The 13173-nt window shown below is 43.8% G+C and overlaps 1 protein-coding gene across 4 annotated transcripts in view; it reads right to left on the bottom strand.

Moving 5' to 3' along the window:
• Positions 1 to 13173, bottom strand: part of ccny (cyclin Y) — a 46892-nt gene that overhangs the window by 12691 nt on the left and 21028 nt on the right. The window contains exons 3-10 of one of the 4 annotated variants that reach the window (XM_061064162.1): positions 11894 to 11968; positions 9434 to 9454; positions 7768 to 7802; positions 7620 to 7643; positions 7000 to 7100; positions 6842 to 6877; positions 5699 to 5756; positions 5280 to 5399 (exon numbers count right to left, since the gene is read on the bottom strand). In XM_061064162.1, the coding sequence (XP_060920145.1) occupies positions 5280 to 5399; positions 5699 to 5756; positions 6842 to 6877; positions 7000 to 7100; positions 7620 to 7643; positions 7768 to 7802; positions 9434 to 9454; positions 11894 to 11968 (470 nt within the window). The remainder of the gene's footprint in view (positions 1 to 5279; positions 5400 to 5698; positions 5757 to 6841; positions 6878 to 6999; positions 7101 to 7619; positions 7644 to 7767; positions 7803 to 9433; positions 9455 to 11893; positions 11969 to 13173) is intronic. The other 3 variants (XM_061064163.1, XM_061064164.1, XM_061064165.1) reach the window with 3 other exon arrangements.

Genomic DNA, 13173 nt, shown 5'->3' on the forward strand with positions numbered 1-13173 from the left:
CTCTGATCTGTGCTCCGTGCTTGGAAGAGGTGTGCTTTGGCACAGTTCATGCATGAGCATAAGCACAGGTACACAACGTGGACAGCCTTCTATTATCGAGTCATGTGTTGTATTGTGTCGGTATGTACAAGAGGTAACCATGCTCAGGCCCTGTTAGTCATGGAGCAGTGTGAGTGCAGGCCAGCGGGGGAATGGGGATGGGGAGGGGGGATAATTGTGCTTAGGCATGGTACGGGACAACTCTGCTAGTGTGAGTGCTCCTTAAGTCAGCCCATTTATCCCTCCTCTTAGCAAAGTGTTACAGAGAAAGTTATCTTTTCAATGACAAAGATTCCTCTAACTTCTTCCTCCCACTTGCTGCGGTGTCGAGGCTCCGGTTTAAACCATTTCTTTGTAGTGGTAATATTATTGGGATGTCTGTGATCCTGTCTCTTCCAAAGCAACACATCAGAATCATGTAATTATGCATTATCCATTCCCTATGTAAATCACAGCTCCTTTAGCTCCTCCATGTTTAATTAGCCTCTGCTCTCCCTGTCTAAAGCTTCATCCTTCACAGTTACTCTGCAGCCTTCCTGCTCTGCAGTCTCCTGCCTCCTCCTCCAGGTGCAAACCACAATAACAAGATGTCAGAAGCTGATGAAATCTAGCTTCCCCCGAGCTCGCTCATTAAAATATACACTCCATCTATCTCCTCCTGCCCGTCTCCCCGTTTACGTCCCTCTCTCTCTCCATCAGTTGACAGTATTCCCACAGTCTCACAGAGAGCCTGCAGGCACCTGCTCCTTACAAGATGAAGAGCTTTTACAGAAGCTCATTCTTCTGATCCACTGATCATCATTTTGTTAGAAAGAGAAAAGTAATATGTTAGGTTTTATGGATGCTGTTGAACATGAAAGCTGCAGAGGTCTGCTGCATGCAGACATCTTCATGTCCTTGTTTCCTGCTCATGCATACCTCATTAACCCCTCATGAAAAACTCCAGAGAAATTCAATGCATGCCCTGTCCCGTCTTAACCAGCCTCACAGAAACATGTTATGTCTTCACTTCTTTCTTCTTAAAATACTGATTGTAACATTACTGTTTGTAATTCTACAATAATAGGATATTAGTGTGGCTGTTCTGCACTGGTGGAGAGTAAAATATGTTGTTTTAGTCACTGAGAATAATATTGATCTAAGTTATACTTCAGTCTATTAGCCTACCAATGGCACATAACAGCAGACTTCCTCACAATGAAAATGAAAAATTATTTGTAACCAAAATGGTTGAATAAAGGCAATAAATCTACAACTTGTTACAGAATTTCTTTCCTCCGGGCTGAATCTCCAGTTTCTTGTTTTCCATAAATACAATCCGCTGCAGGCTCAGCTGAATGCAGACCGGCTCCAGCAGCTTACAGCTTTGAAATCCGTCCTCTCAGATGACAAGTCTGACAAAGAAATCTAGTTTGCTGGGATGCTGTATTTTTCATGGCAGAGGGAGGAAGTTTTTATTCTAATTCTGTGTGAATCTCCTCCGTGGTAGAACTGTCAGTTTTATGTGCCTATAAAGAATCCTGGAAGAGATCTGCAAAGTCGACAATAACCTGATAGATCCTGATTTTTACCACCTAATTACTGGGCATTAAATAGTGTCATATAAATAAGGCAAAAACAGGGAAACGTCCACCTAAATGCTGTGAATGAAATAAAGAAATATCCTTTGGTCCAGCGGGCTTTGACTTGCCCTCTGTCATTGATCGGTTGGCTAATTGGACGATTCACACTGTGATGGTCTTTGTGCCTGCAGGCGCTGCTAACCCATCACCGCTGTGGCCCAAAGTCTGCCAACACACACCACGTACACATGCTCATCTGGCTGCAGACAGCACACAGCACTGCAGAAAGCCTGCGTAAATGAGAGGCCCACCACATGCTGAGCGATATGAATGCACCAGCACAGATAGAGAAAAACACAAACAGGAACAACAGAAGATACAGAGGAAACAGAAGATACAGAGGAGACAGAGGATACAGAGGAAACAGAGGAGACAGAGGATACAGACGAGACAGAGGAGACAGAGGAAAGAGAGGAGACAGAAGACACAGAGGATACAGGGGATACAGAGGAAACAGAGGAGACAGAGGATACAGAGGAGACAGAGGAGACAGAGGATACAGAGGAAACAGAGGAGACAGGGGAACAGAGGAGACAGAGGAAAGAGAGGAGACAGAGGAGACAGGAAACAGAGGAGACAGAGGAAAGAGAGGAGACAGAAGACACAGAGGAGACAGAGGATACAGAGGAGAAAGAGGATACAGAGGAAACAGAGGAGACAGGGGAACAGAGGAGACAGAGGAAAGAGAGGAGACAGAGGAGACAGGAAACAGAGGAGACAGAGGAAAGAGAGGAGACAGAGGAGACAGGAAACAGAGGAGACAGAGGAAAGAGAGGAGACAGAAGACACAGAGGAGACAGAGGAGAAAGAGGAGACAGAGGATACAGAGGAAACAGGAGACAGAGGAGACAGAAGAAAACTGAATATACAGAGGAGACAGAGGAAACAGGATACAGAGGAGACAGAAGAAAACAGAATATACAGAGGAGACAGAGGATACAGAGGAGACAGGGGATACAGAGGATACAGAGGAAACAGGATACAGAGGAAACAGGGGATACAGAGGATACAGAGGAAACAGGATACAGAGGAGACAGAAGAAAACAGAATACACAGAGGATACAGAGGATACAGAGGAAACAGGGGATACAGAGGAAAAAGAGGAGACAGAGGAAAAGAGGAGACAGAGGATACAGAAGAGACAGAGGAAACAGAGCATACAGAGGAAACAGAGGAAACAGGATACAGAAGAAACAGGGGATACAGAGGAAACAGGATACAGAGGAGACAGAAGAAAACAGAATATACAGAGGATACAGAGGAAACAGGGGATACAGAGGAAACAGGATACAGAGGAAACAGGGGATGCAGAGGAAACAGGATACAGAGGAAACAGGGGATGCAGAGGAAACAGGACACAGAGGAAACGGGATACAGAGGAAACAGGATACAGAGGATACAGAGGAAAAAGAGGAGACAGAGGATACAGAGGAAACAGGATACAGAGGATACAGAGGAAAAAGAGGAGACAGAGGAAAAAGAGGAGACAGATGATACAGAAGAGACAGAGGAAACAGAGGAGACAGAGGAAACAGAATATACAGAGGAGACAGAGGAGACAGAGGAAACAGGATACAGAGGAAACAGGGGATGCAGAGGAAACAGGACACAGAGGAAACAGGGGATGCAGAGGAAACAGGATACAGAGGAAACAGGGGATACAGAGGAAACGGGATACAGAGGATACAGAGGAAACAAAGGAAACTGATACAGAGGAAACAGGGGATGCAGAGGAAACAGGATACAGAGGAAACAGGGGATGCAGAGGAAACAGGATACAGAGGAAACAGGGGATACAGAGGATACAGAGGAAACAGGAAACAGGGGATACAGAGGATACAGAGGATACAGAGGAAACAGGAAACAGGGGATACAGAGGATACCGAGGAAACAGGATACAGAGGAAACAGAGGATACAGAGGAAACAGAGGCAACAGGATACAGAGGAAACAGGGGATACAGAGGATACAGAGGAACAGGATACAGAGGAAACAGGATACAGAGGATACAGAGGAAACAGGGGATACAGAGGAAACAGGGGATGCAGAGGAAACAGGGGATACAGAGGAAACAGGGGATGCAGAGGAAACAGGATACAGAGGAAACAGGGGATGCAGAGGAAACAGGGGATACAGAGGAAACAAGGGATACAGAGGATACAGAGGAGACAGGGGAACAGAGGAGACAGAGGAAAGAGAGGAGACAGAGGAGACAGGAAACAGAGGAGACAGAGGAAAGAGAGGAGACAGAAGACACAGAGGATACAGAGGAGAAAGAGGAGACAGAGGATACAGAGGAAACAGGAGACAGAGGAGACAGAAGAAAACAGAATATACAGAGGAGACAGAGGAAACAGGATACAGAGGAGACAGAAGAAAACTGAATATACAGAGGAGACAGAGGATACAGAGGAGACAGAGGAGACAGGGGATACAGAGGATACATAGGAAACAGGATACAGAGGAAACAGGGGATACAGAGGATACAGAGGAAACAGGATACAGAGGAGACAGAAGAAAACAGGGGATACAGATGAAACAGATGAAACAGGAAACAGAGGATACAGAGGATATAGTGTAAACATAGTAACCTCAATCCAGCACATTTAAATGAAAGTATGTCTGTGCATGGATAAAGACACAGAAACACTGTGCATCAGCGTACTGGTTTTAAAAGACTGTCTGGACTCTGCAGCCCACCCACTCAGCCATGCATGCCGTTAACACGTGTGTGCATCTGTCAGGAAGCACCGCAACTCAATACACCAGGCTAACAGAACAGACATATTAACCCCACACCCCCCAGACTGCAGGGACACACGAGTCAGACAGAGCCACAGAGTTTGGACAGGCGAGAGAGAGAGGTCAGAGAAAGCAGAAAGATCTGGAAGATGTTTCACCTCTCCTCTGAAAGGTTTCTTCAGGTCTAAACTATCTGCTGGACGGGGCTAGAAGTGTAACCCTCTGTGGACCATTAGCACGCTAATGATCAATGATGTCTCACACCAGAGTCGTTACCAACCTACGATGCGGTTTAGAATTCTCTACCAAACAAATGAAGCCCCATTCCCACCTTGTACCATGAGACATCAACGACCCACAGATAACTGGGGGTGGTTACAACTCCAGGCGAAACTAGGTTAACGATTCAGCTAACGACTCTGATGTGAGACATCCTTGATCATTAGCATGCTAATGATCCACAGAGGGTTACACTTCCAACTCCGTCCAGCAGCCTCAGCTTCAGCTTGTTGGTGAGCAGAGAGAGAAACTCCTAAACAGCAGAGAAACCAGTTTGATCTTTTCTCCAGACACACACGGCATCCAAACCAAAATGACGCTGTGGGAAAAATTGCACAGATGTTGTCTCAGCTCTCACCGTGTAGAAAATTATCTCGACCATCCCTGAGAGAACATTTCATATTTTTTTAGAGACAAAATCTCCAGAGAGAAACACCAAGGATTTCATTTGAGAGGAAAAGAGAAAACTGGGTTCAAAAATAAAACAAGAGACAGAAGAAAGCAGAGAATACTAAAGAGGGAAGAACACACCCAGGATGCAACACTCCCTCCTGGTTTCTGCACTGAAACACACACGAGGACACACACACACACTTACCAATGTGACGATGGCACACTCAGCGGTGAGCTGTGCGGCGCTGAACAGTGTCCTCACAAAGCGGTAGATCTGCTTCTGCTCGGGGTCGTGTTTTTCGTAATCTTGAGGAACTTCTGACTTCTAAAACACAAATATCAAACAAATGAAAGAGCACATAATTTGTTTAGTTCCTTATATGTGATGCATTTGAAGCACGAGGCAAGTTGTTATGTACATTATTGCATCGATTCACTGCAGTTTTTAAGACATAGAAACGGACACAAAAGACTCCAGGAGGATCCAGATGGCTGCTGTGATTACAGGCTACAGATTCTTATTTTCTGTTCATCAGCCTGTGTGCGTCGTCCTGCTTTAATGAGACGAGACAGACAACCTTTCAGATGCACATCATGAAAATCAACCTTTAGTTAAGGCCTTACCGTAAGCGGATGCAGCTTTTCATCGAAAATGTCTAACACCATTCTTCCGTCGACGTCCCTGGAATGACAATCGAAGAAGAACATCAAGAGTGTGACAGAAACGAGACATGATTCTACATTTCTAAGTCCTTGAAAGCTTGGCCCTAAAGATGTTGCTTGTGTAAAATTAAAGAGACCAAAGAGGAAAAACAGAGTGGATGTATAGCCTGTGTGAAATGTGACTGTAAATATTCAAATATCTCAAACCTACAACTAACACTCACTTGCTACAAATCAAAGTACTATTCATTCAATTCAGAGAGGCTGACTATCTGTACAAAGCTTGCTCTCCAGGTCAGGGCCACTTGTGAATTGTTTTCATTCCAAAGAGAAGATGTGAAGAATGAGCTTTTTCATGAATGCATCAAGTTCTCTTAAATCGCTGCTCTGCATCACTTTAAAATGACTCTGTTCTTAGGAGTGTTTTATTGTACTCGGGTGTCTGGACACACTCACAGAGCACATTTCTCTGCAGGACCCTCAGCTCACTCAAGCTGTAGATGCAGTCAGCCATCAGACAGAGCGTCACAGGGACTTCAGTGCCTGACATTTCAACTGAAGCCTTAGGGACTAAAAGCGACTCTTTCTCGTGGAATGTTTAGCTCTGCCTCAAATGTTTTGACGCTGATTTCTGATGCAAGGCTGTGAAACTCAAGTGCAGGTATTAGGGCTGCAAATGTAATCGTTAATGCAGTTCATGAATGTTGCAATAAACACATTACAAGTAAACAAACTATCTAAACTAGTTTTCTCACTCAGTATGTGAACATTTTACCTGTCAGACAAAGCTCTGGGTATACAGGCCCTGATTTTACACCATGTTTAGGCAGTTAGATGAAGCTGATGCTAACTATCAGCTACCGTCCTATTAATTGATGCTAATTTAGTGGTGAAAAAGTCGCTTTTTGTCTGGATTTAAGATTCAGGATGGACACGATGCAAACACTAGGTACTATGCTAAACACCCAGAACAGCACATGGACATAGAAACTGTGAGCTACAGTATAGCTGATAATTATTCTACATCATATTGTTATTGCACAATGCATAATATCATCTTATCATGCACGCCTAGTAGATACAGAAGATTTAGATTCATCATACCTGTTCTTTATGTGGTAGTATATTGCAAGAGATACACTGCAAATAAAAGACAAGACATAAAATAAGATTAAAGACAAAAGAGAAAAATGACCCAAAAAAGGGTTTAAATATCAGGTCATGTGTGGTTTCAGTGTGAGCAGACAGAGTGAGGCTGTTACCATTTGATGGTGTATTTGAGGTTGGGCTGACTGACGGTGCTGTCATCGAGGAATATGGTGGAGCATGAGCTGTACTTCCGTCTCACTGGGCCTGGATGATGCTAAAGTTCACACACACACACACGCACACACATATGTCAATCTCTGTATCTGTCAAACTTGCACTCGGCCGGCTGACAGTACGGGAAAGTAGGGCACCTGTAAGCCCACAAACTAAATCTGTCTGTCCTCTGTCAGACGTTGGTGCATGCAGCGATGGCGTTTATGGCGGAGTGCATCTTTGGAGAAGTCTGAAACTCGACTTCAGGGATCATTTTTGGTATTGGCTCGATGTTGTTCCGGGAACTTTTGGTTAAACATTTAAAAAATATATATCTTTTTCCATATTAAATCTCTAAAAATGATCCGTTTGATCGTTTCCTGCACTCGGGGCTGAGGGATGAACTCCACCATAAAGCAAAGACAAATGTCACTACTACATATTTACCACATTAAAAGCCTGATTTATCATTTCCAGGATGTTACACAAACACAACACCTACACTACTTATGGAGTAGGAGGTTTGAGAATGAAGGGACAATGAGGAAAATGTTGGATTATTATAATTTCAGAACTTTACCTTGCTCTCCGATATATGTGTAAACTTGCAAAAAAAACATACAAGAATACAAATCACAATTTACAAAAACAGTTCATCGCTGTGTTCAGCCTCTGTGTGATATTTATGACTTCCCTTCTAATGCATCGTAAACAAATATCTTACTCACATGGTTGATGTAAAGGCTCTTCCTTTTTTCTCGAACTGAAAAGAGAGACGAGAGGACAGGTGTCACAGATCTCCACATGCAGTACACAACCCTCACAGACAGGGGGCAGCATTTATCCAGGGTTTATAAATGCCCCTTCATTAGAGATGTGGAGGAACATATTGGATAAGGTTTTTGTTTCAGTTTAAATGATGTCACACTGCATTAAACAAAAGGTGGGGGCTTTCTTTTTTTAAGTTTAAAGGAGAACAAAAACCTGTCAGTGGATCTCCTGATGCATAAGAAAGTGTGTTTTCTAATAAGTTTGAGGACACAATTAGCCCGTTCATCTTTTTCTGCCCACATACAGTACGTCCAAATAAAAACAAAGCATGGTGACAGATTTCTTCATGAGGAGGTGATTGGATAAAGCGTCTGTTCATGAAACAGGTCGTTTGCCTCGATCCTAATTCTACTCGATGGACGTGAGGCTGTGCAGGTTTCATGGAGTTCACTTTACACACAGCTGTGTAGCTGTGTGTCAGAGGAGCCGTGTGTGTGTGTGTCTTATTTGTGTTTGTGTTCAGCCCAGTTTGGAGAAATCACAGGGGAGAAGGTCGATGGCAGGGCAAACTGGAGCAGATGCAGAGTGCAACACACACACACACACACACACACACACACACACACACACACACACACACACACACACACACACACACACACACACACACACACACACACACACACACACACACACACACACACACACACACACACACACACACACACACACACACACACACACACACACACACACACACACACACACACACACACACACACACACACACACACACACACACACACACACACACACACACACACACACACACACACACACACACACACACACACACACACACACACACACACACACACACACACACACACACACACACACACACACACACACACACACACACACACACACACACACACACACAGCCGTGGTGATGCTGTCTGGCGCCTTTCATCCCAACACAGTCTCTCATACCTCACGGCTGACACACACACCATCACACACACACACACACTCTCTCTTGCACTCGTGTGCATGTGTCTTGTGTTTTTCCTCCGGGCAGTGGTGACTGTGTGCGCTGCTTTCTAGCAAAAGCTGCAGGATGTTAATGAAGGGTTTTGCATAATTGGAGTTTAAAAGCAGAGATTGCAATCTTAGCTGCTGTGATTTATGCCGTTTTTTTCTGTAGACCAACACCAACTAATTAAAACCGTTTCCAAGCAACATGCCATAATGCTGGTGTCAAATCACTATTTGATACTTCCTGTCTAACCTTGGCTTTTCCTCTCAGTAAGAAATATTTCTTATGCACTGCTGACGAGGAAACAGAGCTTCATGTGTGTCTTCAGGTGATTAAAAATAGCTCTTTTTATACAGCTGCATCCTGTATATGGACATGCACATAGTCACAAACACACACACACACACACACGCACACACACACAAAGCCACCAGCATCTCAGCTTTAAGGCACATCACCTGCTGACAGAAAACAATAAAGATCGAGTACATGGATACGAAAAAGCTTGAGACCACATTTAAAGTCAAGTGTGAACACACACAGTAGACAAAGCCGTCATCGACACCACACGTGGACATGCTTACCTCTCTTGTTGGGAACAGCAACTGAAAAACACAAAGTCCAAGTTGTCTCTGATTGTTTGTAACATAGGTGCACATCTGGCTACAATTAAAGGCAGGGATTCTGTTATGACTGTTACACCCGGGCCTTATTTTGACATCTGGGGTCTTCCTGAGTAATAGGTGCATAAGCCTTGAATTGCTCCTTTAGATTGATTAAGATCTCACCGTAAACAATAGGACATGGAGCGAGAAAGCCCAAGCCACCCAAGCCCTTCCAGAGAGGGGGCGTGGTCAGACACAGCTCATTTACATATTTAAAGGTACAGACACAGAAACAGCCTGTTCTGAGCAGGGCTGAAATAGAGGGGTTTATAGACATGATCAAATACAGGATCAGAGTGGATTTAGAACAAGAAACTTCACACACATGTTTTGAGGAGCTCTGAGACGTCTTTAAACTGGTTGAAGAGGAGGAGAATATGTCAACTTTAAAGGTTTTTTTAAGATTCTAAAATATGTAAAAATTGGGTCAAGGGTTCAAAATAACAGGATTACCATTATAAAAACCTTTGCAGGATAAAATAACCTTCCATGTGGTCTCTGTTCTGCTCTGTGTACAGTACGTTGAGAAAACAGGCTGCAGATATTCACACAATAGTTTGATCGGGCGAATTAAAGAGCATCAGCAGCAGATATCAGATCAATACCTCCGCCTCCAGGCTATACAAACTCGCCGGCTGAACCGGCTTTTCTCCAGGGTGAGCAAAGGGAACGTTATTAAGCCTCTTATCATCAAAGTGAAGAGATTATGTCAAAACTAAAAGAATACTAATCTCAGACAAGAACTTAAACACATTTCAGTTGATTAAAATGAATTACTGTCACTGTGTGATGGGTCCAAACTGCTGCAGGATCATTCTGACAGAAACGATCAAACACCCGGCTCGGTCTCAAACCTCGGAAAGTCAGCCGGTGTAAAAATGTTTCCACATGAGCCTTTACGTTAGAGAAATCTGTTCTTTAAAACAGCTCCACGTCTGAAATCCCTGCATCACAGAAACAGCCTGCACGCTCTCCCACAGAGCAGCTGCTGTGTGTGTGTGTGTGTGTGTGTGTCTGAAACATAAAAGGCACTTTTAAGATGATTCTGCATCCGATACGTTACGGCTTAATGTGCAATATGTCACATATGGCGACGCTGCTGCTCTTTGAATGACGTCTCTCAGTCAGTCCACGGAGTAAAACAAAAACGCTGCTTTCAGCCGTTACGCTCTGAGGTGCTGGAACAGTCTACCAGCGGATCTGAGAGGAGCTGGAAATACTGATCTGTTTAAACTTAAACATACAATATGTTGAATTAAATTAATTAAAAAAATAGACGAAACCTACTTTATATATTTTGTTGTTGAGTACTTACATCACCTCAAATATTTCCAACAGTAAAAGCCAGAGAAATTTGTCATTTTATAACTGTTACGCCACGACATGTTTATCGTTGCCATGGAAACACCAGATGTTACGCTGCATAAGGAAGCGTGAGCTGCTGCTGAAAGCTGCTTTACTGTTGCTGTGTGTGCTGCTGTGATAAAAACATAATTTGAAATATATTGAGATACATTAGCTCGTCTGTAAACATATTCTCTTCCTCAGGTCGGTTTCACCCGGTCTCAACTTGGGAGTATTTTATGTTAAATTATTTTTAGCCTGATCTTATTCTATTAAAGGCAGTAGCTCAGTCTGTAGGGACTTGGGGTGAGAACCAGAGGGCCGCCGGTTCAAGTCCTGGTACGGACCAAAGTATGGCAGTTGGTTTGGTGCCTGGAGAAATGCCAGGTCACATCCTGAGTACTGCCGAGGAAGGCCTGAGCAAGGCACTGAACCCTGAACAGATCTGGCGCGGTCCCTGTGTTGCCGCCCCCCTCACTCTGACATCTCTCCTCTAAAACATGTCCACAGGTCCTGTTTGTGCATGTGTGTGTATTCGGGGCCTATGTTTGTGAGAAGCAAGTCTCTCAATAACAGAGTGTGAACCAGAATTTCCCCTCTGGGATTAATAAAGTTTACACAACAATTAAAAGTCAGAGTATTTTACAGCTTACCACTTCAAACATTTTGTTCAGCTTCTGTGTTTATTGATTTTGCACCAAAACACAAAGACAGATTCTCTGTTTGTGAAAACCTACTCGTGAGTTAACCTGACGCACGACAGTGGAGGAAACCAGACACTCTAAGCAAACAGGAAATACTTAAGAAGCCTTTATTTATCATAATGGCTACATCATTAAATAAGCCAACTTGTTTTCACATCAGATGTCTTCATCAGGACATGGCAGAGTCGGCAGTCACATGAATCAAAGAAAGAGAAGACTCATGTGGTGTCGAACACATTGGAAAAAGAAGTGTGATACTGATTGGTACATAGGGGTTGACATGAAGGCAAAAGGTTAAAGTGGAGATGCACGTTCACAGAGTCATGCTTACCGTCAGTCTGTGACTTGCTGAGGAAGATGGTGCTGGCCCGGGGATGATCTGAGGGATTGTACTCCATCGGCAGATCTGTAATAAAGGAATCAAAAGTCAGTAAAACAGGTCGCACATTGGAGACTTGATTGAAGCTCACTCAAATTTCCCTGCAACTGCAAACAGAGCTGGCCAATCAAAGTAAAGTGGGCAGGGTCTTAAAGAGACAGTGGCTGAAATGAAGAGTTTCAGACAGAGGCTGAAATTAGGGATTTTACTAATGTCATTATCAGATAAATAAAGAGGTTTTTGAGCTACACATCTCTCAACGCTACTCATTAGGGGGGGCCAGACTGACATCATTAATGGTGAAAGTGAGTGTAATGGATCTCCTTTAAGGCTCCTTGACAATAAATATTACACTGTGCACTGAAACCTTCTTCTTTGAGGTGAAACGTGAGGTATTGGCTTCAGGGGTGAACCACCTCTGTTGTAATGGACTGAACTAAGTGGAAAAACAATCAGTCAGCTGACAGTTTGCTGCAGCAGCGCTGTGTAAACGGCCGTTTGTGAATCGATGTGCTAGACAAACACAGCAGAAAGGTATAGATTTGTTTGAGATCATTGTGTGCACACAGACTCCACGAGGATCAGCCAGCAGATGAGACAGAAGCTGCTGATACAAACTGCAATAAAAAAAAGATCTTTGAGCGTTTGATGAGTTGATGATCTCTGACAGCAGGTTTGTACAACATCCGTCTTCTGAGACTGATGCTGACAAAGTACTCCATTACATACAAAACAGTCTGCAAGCTTCTTTTTAGAAATGTTAAAGGTCACATGTTATGCAAAATACTCTACACCATGTTTCTCTAACACTAATATGTGTCTCTAGTCTGTCTTCAAACCCCCCTATGATGAGAAAAGTCCATCCTCTCCGTCTCCTCCCTGCTCCACTTTTCAGAAAATGTGTGCTCAAACAGGCTGTTTGGAGATTTTCCCTTCATGACATCACAAAGGGCAGTAACTCCTCCCCCAGGTGGGTGACACTCCCACAGCTAGGTGTTTGTTCTGCCCTCTGAGTCTGCCTTCTCACCGTAAACAATAGGACATGGAGCGAGAAAGTACCGAGCCACCCGAGTCCTTCCAGAGAGGGGGCGTGGTCAGACACAGCTCATTTACATATTTAAAGGTACAGACACAGAAACAGCCTGTCCTGAGCAGGGCTGAAATAGAGGGGTTTATAGGCATAATTAAATATAGGAATTGGAGCAAGCGGCAATCTCCGGTCTTGAAAAATG

This window comes from Labrus mixtus, chromosome 19, assembly GCF_963584025.1.
Source record: "Labrus mixtus chromosome 19, fLabMix1.1, whole genome shotgun sequence".
Lineage (NCBI taxonomy): Eukaryota > Metazoa > Chordata > Actinopteri > Labriformes > Labridae > Labrus > Labrus mixtus.